The sequence below is a fragment of the Gouania willdenowi genome, chromosome 5, assembly GCF_900634775.1.
Source record: "Gouania willdenowi chromosome 5, fGouWil2.1, whole genome shotgun sequence".
Taxonomy (NCBI): domain Eukaryota; kingdom Metazoa; phylum Chordata; class Actinopteri; order Blenniiformes; family Gobiesocidae; genus Gouania; species Gouania willdenowi.
This window is the reverse complement of record NC_041048.1, coordinates 31,610,498-31,623,260: the sequence shown is the minus strand read 5'-3', so window position 1 is coordinate 31,623,260 and position 12,763 is coordinate 31,610,498. Positions and strand designations below refer to the sequence as shown.

The following is a 12,763-nucleotide window of genomic DNA, read 5'->3' as shown; positions in this document are numbered from 1 at the left end:
CATAAATGGTCAATGCAAAGGAGCTCATGAATGGCTTTTGCATTGGATTTATTGTATGTACATGTTATGGTTCATGTACAGTAGTCCCTCATTTATCATGGGGGTTATTTTCTAAAAATAACCCACAAAGTAGTCAGCTTTATATTTTACAATTATTATACAGGTTTTAAGGCTGTAAAAGCCCTCACCACACACTTTATACACTTTTCTCAGACAGGAATTAACATTTCTCTCTTGTTTAAACATTCTCAGAGTTCAAACCTTTGTAGATTTTAAAACATAAACCTGTTTTCAAACATACAGCACTTCAGTGTCACACTGCTAGTGATCAGACATTGATGACGAACACATTGAGTCTTTGTTGACGATGACGTCAGCCCGTCAACACGGACACCGGTCTGTTCACCCATTCAACCATGGAGTAGAAGCTGTGTGTGACCACCTGGACCTGTAGGACACGGCCTTTATAACCGGGACCGGACTAGGAAGGATTTGGGTTGGAGGAGAATCAGCAAGGAGGTGGTAGTAGCAGGTAAACGTTATTTCTGTAGCACTGAGCTAGGATGGCATTAGCCACTAATCACAACAGCTTTTTTCACTGGTGGTTTATGTTTATGAGAGGAGAAAAAGGAGTGCAGCTCCTCGCTTCAGCAGGTAGTGAAACTCACGGAGTTGGATGTGTCACTGGTGGGTGAACGCAGCATTAGCCAATCAGGATGCAGAACACAATGCGCATTCATACGCTGTAAAAAAAAATGCATCCAAAATTGCACCGTGAAAAAATCTGCAAAACACAGAGGCTGTGAAAGGTGAACCGCGATATAGCGAGGGACTACTGTACATACATTAACCATTTTATTCAAAGCCTTAATAAGAACATATGTTCATACATGGTCCTAATGACTCTCTGTTCACATCTATATAGCATTGCAGGTATGGAAAATTTATGACTACATGGATATATAACCCTGATATGTGAGGACATTTAATGTACGAGATAAATCTGGCTGCAGTTCACTAGCCCACCACTGATCACGCCGTTCTGCCAGAGTGAATGTAGCGCTCATTGTCACGCTATGTATTATTTATAAATCACATACTTTGGGTTGAAAGTGTCTTGCACATCTTTCAGGCCCTGTTTTGTGCATACACAACACTCATAAGAGGCAAATTTCTGATGAAACGTAAGTTGTTTTGGCGTCGAAAATGTTTGCATTTTTTGTGTTTGTTTCAGTTTTTGTTACAGTTGAGTACTGTTGATTAGGTTTGGACCTGTTACATTCATTTCTACGCACGTCTTCAGCTATCAAGGAAATATAGAAATGTTTTTTATTACTCAGATGTTACACTTGGTCCAATTCAATGTCTAACAGGCTCGAATCAATGCCATATATGGAACCACATATTCATAGTGTGATGAGTGAAAGTTTATGTGAAAAGTAACCGTTGACGGACCAAGAAGCAAGATGATGGTCTGGTGGCAGTTGAAGACAAATATGTTATTTGGAAATAAGTTTTTTTTTAATAATATACAGAACACACGTGGGTTTTATGATATCAGAAAGTAAAGGGAGATGATGTTTATTATGTTGTTTGACTGACATATCCTATCTTTTGTTTAAATGTTTCAAGTTGAGAAAAAAAGACATGAGGAGAAAAAAGGAAATGACTGTTTTTCATCTTGTTCAATGTCACATCTTTGTTTAATTAAAACATTGCATTGGGCAATACATAACATTTAGAATATTTAATTCAGTTTTAAATAGGCGTTCACTGTGATGAAGCAGCTCTTGCCCTCCGTCCATATTAAATTACCAAACACTTGTACAGTAACACTGCCTTGTAGCGTATACAAAAAGAACTCCCACTGCTTACGCTACATCTGAAATTGAATCTGTGAATAATACTGGCATGTCTGTTTTAGAGAAAGCTTTGTTTTTAGGGCTAAGAAAGTTGGAATTAGCATGAAGATGGTGAAGTATGAGCTACACTTTGTGAGCACTTCATTAAAGGTCCAGTATGATGCTTTTTTTCACCATCTCCATTTGTTCTAAAAAAACTCAACAACATAGTATTTGAGTTTTTTTTTTTTCCCAAACTCGCCTGTTTTCTGGAGTTTTAGCCCTCTGAAAAGCCACTTTCAGAGCAAATCTCGAAACGGGCTGATTCACGGCCTACTTATGCATATTCATAAATAGGCGTGTCTGTAGACTCTGACTCCACACACAACAGTGATCACTAGCGATTATCTTTTACTATGCACACACTCTTGCTGTTGTTTTCAGCCAAAAAACTGCACATTACAGTAAAACACATGGCTATTTAAGCAGCTATTGTGATTTTGAATTAGAAAAGTGTGTGTGTTGCTGCATAACCAGAGCAGCAGCATTCGGCCTTCGGTTTAGTGAGTTAAAAGCAAGGCCGAATAGTACCCTGTGACGCAATGACGCAATCAAACAACGTGCAGTGATTTAGAGTCAGAAAAGTGTGAGCGTTGCTGCAGGCGCGGAGCAGCAGCTCCTACTTTCTGCGCCCAAACACAGCCAGACTCTCCTTTCCGCTTACCACTCTCCGTTTTCTATCACCGTGTAAAAGAAACCATCCAATTCCACAACCGAGTCCATTGTTAGCGCTGTGAGCCACAAATCCGTATATATCCCCATCGTTTCCTCCTCAGTTCACAAGCGATGTCGGGTCTCGCTGCATGGACTGGTGTAGCATTAGCACGGAGTGCTAAAAGCAGATGTGTGTGACAATGGCCGCGTCTCCAAGCAGTGACTCCCAACACAATCGGCAGCAGAAAAAGTAGTGCAGTTGGGTTGTCCAGTTCTGCAGTTTGCATTTACTGTACATATATGGCAATGAAGTATAACATACTGTATATTCTATATTAAACCACAGTGTTTGTTAGATAATTGGAGAGGGAGGAGCTCACAGTCTAGGAGGCTTGTATTATGTCCATGTTAGGAGAAGAGAGGATTGTCAGTAGGAGGAGTTTCGGCAGGTGACGTCAACTGCCGGGCAAAATTGAACTCGCCCATTTTGAGCTGACTTTTGACAAAATGTGTAATAAAAAGGGAGCGAGGAAACACAACTTTTTCAACTTTGACCCTCTGATTGAGGCTAAAAGATGTATATCACTGTAGCAAAACCATTAGAAAGTTATTTTTTCATCATAGTTCCCTTTTAAGTCAAGAGGATCACGTGCCGGTGTTTTTAGGAGGTCTTAGTATGTCAGCAGGCAACAAGTTTGAGGTGCTGACACAGCAAACAAAATGGTCACAAACAGAGTGTAAAGAGTACTGATATATCCTACTCAGTGTTGGGCAAATTACTCTAAAATTGTAATGCAATATACATTACTAGTTATAGGCATAAAAACTTAACATATTTGTATAACACTATTACTATCTCCAAAATGTAACTGAGTTACACTGCTTTCAGTTACTTTTAGCTAATCGCACATTTATTTTATGTGAACCCATTTTAAAATACTAATCTTATTGCATTGATACCATTACAGATTAGTGACTACAAATTGAATTAGTCATGATTCAGCACTTTAATATTTCTTATTTAACAATGTAAACATAATCAATGCAGGGACCTGAGGATAGCCAAATGGATATTATATCACAATCACAAAATCAAAGAGTCAATTCAGTTCTGTTCATTGAATAAAAATATACAAACAAAAATGTATTTATTAAACAAAAACCCAATAAAAAAAGCCTTAATATTCAGGTATCATTGGGTATGAAATAATTCACAATAGTGGGAGTAATTCCATCTTACAAATGTGCAGTCCATTTCCATGGCCATGCGTTGTGATGCAACAAGGAAGTCGGTGTGGAGGTTCTTCTTCTACGCTGCAGATAGTGGTAGAATTTACGGTGGCGTCGTCAACACTTTTTTGATTCTTTTTTTTTGTTTGTTTTCTTTGGACTTGACTTGATTTGACTTGATTTATATACCGCTTTATCACCACACTGAAGCAGTCTCAAAGCGCTTTACATATCAGCTCATTCACCCAATCACTGTCACATTCACACACCAGTGGGACAGGACTGCCACGCAAGGCGCTAGTCGACCACTGGGAGCAACTTTGGGTTCAGTGTCTTGCCCAAGGACACTTCGACACATAGTCAGGTACTGGGATCGAACCCCCAACCTCTCGATCAGAAGACGACCCTCTACCACCTGAGCCACGGTCGGAATATCAGTGGAATTCATTAAAGTCTCTATGTAACTTGCATTACTAAGATTGTAACAAGTAATATATTGCCGATTTGTTTCCATAATGCGTTATTACTGCGTTACTGAAAAATTAATATATTATAGTAAGTTGTTACTTTTGTAATGCGTTACTCTCAACACTGATTCTACTTAGGTAGAAGGACTGTTACTTCATTGAAATTGTACTCAAGTACGCCATACATAAAATACTGAAGTACAAGTAAAAAGGTAGCTGAATTTTATAGTACTCAAAGTAAAAGAAAGTTACGAGGTACTTTCACCCCCACATTTATTTTGGTAATAAATCTTGCCACGGAAGAGAAGCAGTCTTGCACAATTGGAACTTCATTCAATTTCCACAAAGGCATTTACTCAGTAACAGTTGTGTGTAGAAATATAATGAATTACTTTATATGTTTTAAAACATACTTAAGTGTAAGTAAAATTACTGATTTAGAAATATACTCAAAAAAGTACTAGTACACATAAAAGCTACTCAATTACAGTAACTTAAGCATGTGGAATCAATGTAATTCACCTCTGGTGACAAGTTTGTCTTACCTGCACGTTACCTTTAGTTTTGATTGTGGAAGAAATTTCTTCAATCCAGGAACCATGCACCATCTAATTTCTAATGTAACACACACCCTTGCACAATTATGAAAGGGTTTGAAGTAAACTTACCAACAAAAACTAAAGTAATCAAGTAGTTAATAGTATAGTATAATCAATCCCTATAGGATTTCACGGCTATGTTGTGAATGTTGTGGTCTAAAACGCCTGATTTTTACATCAGCTATTTCAAAAAATTGCGGCAAAAGTTGTGATATTTTAAGGTGTTATTGTTTTCCTGAGCTTTGCATAAATAAGTCATTTGCAAATTGGCATGTTTATGACCTGCATGTTTATTGTTGCAAAGGCAAATAATTGCCCTTGAATTATTTCATAAAATTGCAGAAAACGGCTCATGTTTACAACAATTTAACATGACGTGGATAATTTCCATCACTTTGTAGAGGATTGCAGTGCAGGGAATATAAATATATTTTTCATTAAATGAGTGGTTTTAATGCTAAATGAATAAATAATTGTACTTTTCCTGTAAGAATCTCTGCAATGCAGGGAAAGTCAACTCCAGTGCAAGTAACAACCCAATACTGACACATCTCTGAATTCCTTAGTGACAATAAATGGTAACTGAGAGTGTTTGACAACTAGGAAGCAACTTTGTAGATGTACATGATGATGTACCAAGGCAGAAGAATGTGGGCTTAGTCAGATTGATATAAATTGTGGTGATTGGACGTACGCAGCCACACATAATTTGAGATGTTCTTGAGTGACTGTATAATGTAGTGTAATGTGGTGTTGTGCCTCAGTTAATAGCTGTCTGAAAGCAAAAAAATAAAAAAAAACAAACATGTAAAGCAGCTAGTAAGAGTTATAATTAGCCTTTATGTGTGTTCACAGTAATCATGAATTATTCAAAATTGCTCTTATGGCCAAGATAATATAAAGCCCTGTGTCTGAATTAATTGAATCATTTTATGGCATAATTTCCAGTTGAACTGCATCATTAGTATGTACAACTGAGATAGTTGAGAAAATTGATTTGTGTTCTCTAAAATTGTATAACTTTGTTTTTCTTTTGATGAATAGCACTTGGAAACCTTTTCAAAGGAAATGCCAATAATTCAGTTGCAACTAGAATATTTGTATTTCCTAAAGAAAATGGCCGGTGTTGCACTGCAATAGCTTAACATTAGCTAGCATTATCATTAGTATTAGTCTGGCATGAGCATTAACATTAGCTTAGCATTCACCTAGTGTTAGCATTACCTTGGCGTCAGCATTAGCTCAACGTTAGCATTAGCCTTGCATTAGCATAACCCTTGCAATAGCATTAGCATTAACTTAATATTGACATTAGCCTAGCATTAAAGTTTATCTAGCATTAGCATTAGCCTAGTATTAACCTAGCAATAGCTGAGTATTAGCAATAAGGTTGAAATTGGTTGCGTTCTGCATAGCCACTAATTAAACTATTTCGCTATTGAAGTAAAGTTCAAACCTGTAATTATGTTTAAAATATGAATACCACATTAGTAAGTCATAATGTATCTTGCACAGAGTATTAGAGATTCTAATGAAGCAAAGCATGACTAACAAGAGGTCAACAATGTTCTCCCACTTGACAACACCACATCCCAGGGAGCCTAACCACTTTTATGATGCTGGAGCCAATCCAGACCTGTGGTCCTCGCCTCTCACTTGTTGAAGACCATGGAGAGGATCACCCTCAACGACCTCCACTCCCTGGTGACTTCATACCTGGATCCCCTGCAGTTTGCCTACCAACCGGACATCGGGGTGGATGACGCTGTGTGAGCACTGTGAGGGTCATGTTCTTTGACTTATCTAGTGCCTTCAATACCATCCAGCCTGGACTGCTCAGGGGGAAGCTAGAAAGAGTGAGAGTTGACTGTCACCTGGCTGCATGGACAACAGATTACTGTCCAGCAGACCACAGTACGTGAGGCTTCAAGACTGCGAGTCCAACATGGTAGTCTGCAGCACAGGGGCCCCACAGTTCTCCGATGACACAGCCATCGTTGGGTGTGTGTCTAAGGGGAATGACCAGGATTACAGGCAGGTCATCATGGACTTTGTCAACTGGAGTGAGCTCAAACACCTTCAGCTCTACGCCAGCAAGACAAAAGAGATGGTGATAGACTTCTGCAGGAAGTCACCACAGACTGCACTGGTGAACATCCTGGGTTTGGACATTGAGATCGCTTATCCCTTGTATTATTTAATTTGATTGTATCTGTTCTTTTATTTAATTATTGTTTGATGCTGTTATATTTCCTGTTTCTTATTTCCTATATAGTGTTTATGCCTTGTATTATTTAATTCTATTGTGTTTTTTCTTCCTTTATTTAATTATTGTTTGATGCTCTTATATTTGCTGTTTCCCTGTTTTTTTGGAGCTGCTGCAACATTTAAATTTCCCCCATTGGGGGATCAATAAAGTTGTATCTTATCTTATGAAATACTGTATTTTGTCCACATCGATACCTTCCATTCTTCAATTTCGCCACAGTTATCTTAATATCTTGATGCTGGGGCTAAAGGTAAAGGAAAAGCACATCATCTATGTCTCTGACAAATATGTTTCCTTCCAGGCATCATCTGCTTGGCCTCATTTCATTTGGTCTTTCCAACACATGCGACTACCATCCACTGCATGTTCACAATAATTATTATCATTGTATATTTTTTTTCCAGGGTTTTAAATTAATCATGGACATAACATGCAACTGCTTTACATTTCTGTACTGTGACCAGGAAACAAATCTTCCCTGAGGATGCCAAGGACCTATGCATCATTAAAACAGAGCTGGGCCATCTGACAGGAGAAAGAGTGTCCACTCTCTTCAGAAAATACCTTACTGTTCTATCTGTGCTGCCTTAAAAGCTAATGGCTTTTGCTAAGTGTAATCAGGCACATTTATCCATGACTTTAAATGCCAAGGGAATGTTGGGACTAGCATTTGCAGATGGACCCAAATGGTTGATCTGCTTAAAAATGTGAGTGGATAGTTGGCTTAATCTAATGAAAATGATCATCCATCACCAAACACACTGATTACACTAATAACTCAAAGCTGAAAAGTCCTATTGAACAAACTACTGTATGCATAGAAGCTTAGAAATAAACTGTAATTAATAATTCAGTCATCAGTAAATTCAGAGGTTTAATTAATTGTCAGTTCAGTTCTAAAAAACAATTTTGTAGGCACTGAGCCTGCATTGTGTTTACTTAAAAATCTTAAGCCTACAGATGATAAAATATTTACAGGTAATTGTCTTTGGGACCATTGATTGTGGTCATGCAATTTGACTAAATGTCTGAAAATAATTATGATTGATTTAAAATCACCTTGGTATTAACTCAAAATCTTAACAACCATCTGTAATTAACATATGCAGCTATGTACCTGTTGGAGATTTAAGGTTCAACTGGAGCAACACAGAACACACAGGTTTGTTCTGGTATTCATTTTCTGACATGACTTTGGTAAGAACAGGTTGAGTGCTGGTGATAAGTGCCGATGGTTGTAAAAGATATAAACAAATTACATTCTTATTCAAATAAGTACAATAAAGTGTAAATATAAACATACATGTAGAATTGCAATCATAATGTGTTATAAGTTCAATGTAGATCATTCTAATAATGTCTAGTAAAGTCAAAATGACCAGATCAAAACTTCTTTGCAAACAATTTCAATCAAGAATGAACCATTAACTTAGCTTAATCAAAAATGTAATCCTCTTTAATATTTTAAACTTTACTTACTATGAAGTCATTCAAAAGACACATGGAACACACCACCAAACAATTCCAGCTGCATGTGATGTGGAAGTCCCGCCCACTCAGGGCTGTATTTATTAGGGGTGTAACGATACACAAAAATCACAGTTCGATACGTACCTTGGTTTTGAGGTCACGGTTCGGTCCATTTTCGGTACAGTATGGAACAAAATGCAAAACATAAATTAGCTTGTTGTTTATTCAAAACTTTAGGCTACATGCTGGAACTGTGGTTGACTTTTTGTTTGTTGAAAGCTGTTAACAAGCTGTGAGCTTATTCTATAATATTTAATGCATTTTTTGTTTGAGAATATTATTTCCAGGCAGCACTTTACAATAGTATTGTATTTTTTTTTAACTCAATTTTCATATTCTGTTTAATGTTAAGTACAATGTTGGTTTACTAAGCAGGAGACTTTAGCGACAGGGGAGGGTCCTCCAGCTCTGGTTTCTCGCTAGCGTTAGCCATGATGTACACGGGCTGCACATGTAGCTGCAGGCGGAAGTAAACACAAGCAGCTTCCGTTCCGTTCCGGAAACTCACCCGTGCACAACCCTGTACCCAAACTGAACATCCTGTACCGAAACGGTTCAATACAAATACATGTTACACCCTTAGTATTTATAGTGAAATAATGATTGGCTGACCCAATGAAGAAGGAAAAGCACTGGTTGTCCACTGCAGTCGCTCCACCACATGGAGCTGGGGGCAAGTTTTTAACAGTACCGCAATTTCAACTTTTTTCAAACCAACAGAGAAGAGTGGGAGTAAAGCAACTTTTTCCAAAGATGGAATATTTATTGCTGCGGAGGTCCAAGCAGGTTGACTGAATTGGGCCATCTTCACTAGATTTATAGAGAAACTGGTACTAATTATTCAAGATTTGATTGAGATGAAATAAAAGACTAATTGAGTGATGACAAAAGAAAAGGTATAAGGTTGAATATGCTGAAGATAAACCAACCTACCCTACACTTGCTTAAATCCATACTCACTTCACAAACCTGGACCATATGCATGGACTACTTGTTCCTCCAAAAACCATGCTGGATCCTAGATCTTAGAGAGATGTTCTGTCTGCCTAACCAAGATGACTATACCTGCCAAAGCGAGAGTCAACAAGGCAGAACCTTAATTCTGCCATGGTGAGAAGGCTCCACCTCACTTCAGCCAAGGCAATGCTTCTTCTCCTCCAGGTTGAGGATGCATTCCTCATTGGTCTCCAGATGATGTTGCCCCATCCTCTTGGTCTCCAGTGCACTTAGCCCACCTCTTTGATCCCTCTAAGATGTCAGCCTGTCTTTGTTGTGCACTCAGATATTGGCTAACTTTAATGCTTAATCCCAACAATAACTCTTGCTTCTTGGACCAGTCTCCATCTGGCTTCTCTAATCTGCCATGACATGGCAATTAATAGTCTTGTTTTTTGGCATATGTATTTTTTTTTTCCATCTTTGGAAAGGATTTTTAGCTTATTTTATTTTAACTTCATACCTGACAAATACATTCATGATTATGAAAAGCTTGCAATGGTGCACAGATCATAGCTGTGCAGAGACATAATCTGAAATCAGTTTTTCCTTCTACAGTTCCAGTTTCTAGTCTACTTTCATCAAAGTTGTTCAGAGATTTGAAACTTTTATAATTAAGTTACCACATACACATTATTCATGTATTTATCTACCTTCTGTATCTACTGTAACCTCGTTGATACGGGGATCTACTGGTGCCTGCTCAAGATTTTGTTCAAGCCAGATTCAGCCTGGAGAGGATGGCAGCCTGTTTCACAGCCAACACACAGAGACTAATAAACACAGTCACACAACCATTACTGGCAACAGGGACAATCTAAGTCAGTGGTTCTCAAACTTTTTTGGCTCAAGTACCCCTTTTTTCTTATTCGTGAATCCAAGTACCCCCTTTGTCAAAATTTCCCTGAGAAAACCATTTTAAAATAACTATAGAGCAAACTTTTTCTTTTTTTTTTCTTTTTTTTTTTACTGAATTTTATAGTTTAACTATATTTATATTTCACCAGGGGTGGAAAGTAACTATTTATATTTACTCATGTTACTGTAATTGAGTAGCTTTTTTATGTACTTCTACTTTTTTGAGTACTTTGTAAAATCTGTAATTTTACTTTTATTTAAGTCAATTTTGTTTCAAGTAACAGTACTTTGCTACATTGGAAATAGATTTCGTTACAAAGTAAAATAAATCCTGCACGCTCGTCCCACACCTGTTTCCGTTGCATAAATTACAATATTTAATTTATAGTAAAACCATATTTTTCATCAGTCCCCAGGTGTTTGCTAGTGAGTACAGCCCTGTGCCTCCGCACCACCTCATCCTCCCTTCCACCGCAGCCTCTTCCACCCTCCCGCAGCACCTCGTTCTCCACAGGTGGGGAAGGAGGGGGGGCTCCTTCCTATAGATCTCGCTGGTCTCTTTAGATCTCCTTCCTACTTAAGTCGATTTTTTTCCTGTACTCTTTCCACCCCTGTATTTCACAAAGTGAAAAAAATAAATAAATAATATTAATTAACAAATTTAAAAAATCTATTTAAATTTTTTCAGAAATTTCAGGTGACCCCATTTAAACTCCAGGTGACCCCAATTTTGAAAAACACCTATTTAGTGGCTCATGAAGACATTTATTTCTACAAGACTAACACTATATTTGTACATTCTCCACTCTCTCTCGCTCTCTTAAGTACCCCCTGTAACATTGTGTACCCCTAGGGGCACACATACCCTCATTTGAGGGACACTGATCGAAGCAACCTATCACATGTTTTTGAAGTGCATGGAGAGAACCAACAAGACTAGAGTTAAACCGTTGCATATAAAGTTGAAAAGTCTGCTGTGAAGGGTTTGTGCAGACACTGCTATGGACATGGTGTATTGGTAGTTGATAATATGTAGTAGTCTGTCAAATTTTTCAGCATAGGGTCATAATGTTTTGCCTAACTATGGTAGATTAACAATGGTACGGTTTTACTATTATATACGAAATACCACCAGGCTGAAGCCAGCTTCATACTGGCACTGTTTTTTTTTTTTGGTTAAGCTTCTTTTGTCTAATGAATTATTGATAAAGCAAAGTTTTTCTTGACTTTCCATTCACAAAGCTTTTAAGTCTCACTTTTAATCTATTTTGCATCTCCTCATCTTTACAGCACTTGTTTACTTTCTATTTTCTTTTTTCTTTCAGTGCCAAACAAAGACGTGTTTGCCCAGGAAATATTCTCCCCGCTTTTTCACAAGTAAATGGGAAGGAGACTCTTTTGCCCTTGGAAAATGAAGATGTTGTTGCTATGGGAACTGTTAATCCTTCTGTCACTCAAAGTGTGCCTCGCTGGTAAGATGTTAAGTCAAAATCACCTTTTATGGCACACCTGATGCAATTCTCACAGGAGGGGGGGGGATTCGATTCTTTCTACCATGTTTACTTCATTGAAAAGAGAGCTACATACTTGGAAGAAACCAGAAACGGGGTTAGCATTCTAAATGAACTAAAGATTCACACATTTTTTAACAAAATCCCATAAATTAGAATAAAATTAGAATTTCAATTTTTTAAGTTCCTTTCTTAGAATATAAATCTGTTACAGCTGAAATAAGTTTATTTTAGGAATTTATATATATTACTTTCAATATGCCAATAATCAATGAAGAAATTACTAACGCCTATGTACAGAGATTGAACCCTTGATTTGGCACTTGCTTTAGATTTCAGAAAATTCAATATACCATCACTGCCATTAATTCAATCTTTACAAAGACAATGGTATTCAGCTTGACTTGAGACTATAACATATAGATGTATCTAACAGGGCAAACACAGATGCTATTGCTTTGGGTGGTAGTTACAGAAAATCAACCTTCCAAAAACAACTCAATTAATCAAAATAAGGTTTTTATCAGCAAAACTTATTTGATCAGTACAAGGACTAGAATCTGATGAGTTGGTGGACATGTGGATGTTATGTGAGTATAGGTAGGCCTATGAATGCTTGTTTTTGTTTACATTTGTGTATATTTTGTTGTGTATTTTTATAGATGTATATATAATGCATTTGCTCAAATGTCAGATTTATTTAGTTCTTTGTGAAATAGCTTAAAAGTAAGGAAGGACTAGACATGTG

The 12,763-nt window shown here is 37.4% G+C and overlaps 1 protein-coding gene across 1 annotated transcript in view; it reads left to right on the top strand.

Moving 5' to 3' along the window:
- The window catches only part of cntn6 (contactin 6), a 203,852-nt gene that overhangs the window by 97,552 nt on the left and 93,537 nt on the right, over positions 1–12,763 (top strand). The window contains exon 3 of the mRNA XM_028446614.1: positions 11,830–11,976. Coding sequence (XP_028302415.1) covers positions 11,886–11,976 — 91 coding nt within the window. The 5' untranslated portion in view covers positions 11,830–11,885. The remainder of the gene's footprint in view (positions 1–11,829; positions 11,977–12,763) is intronic.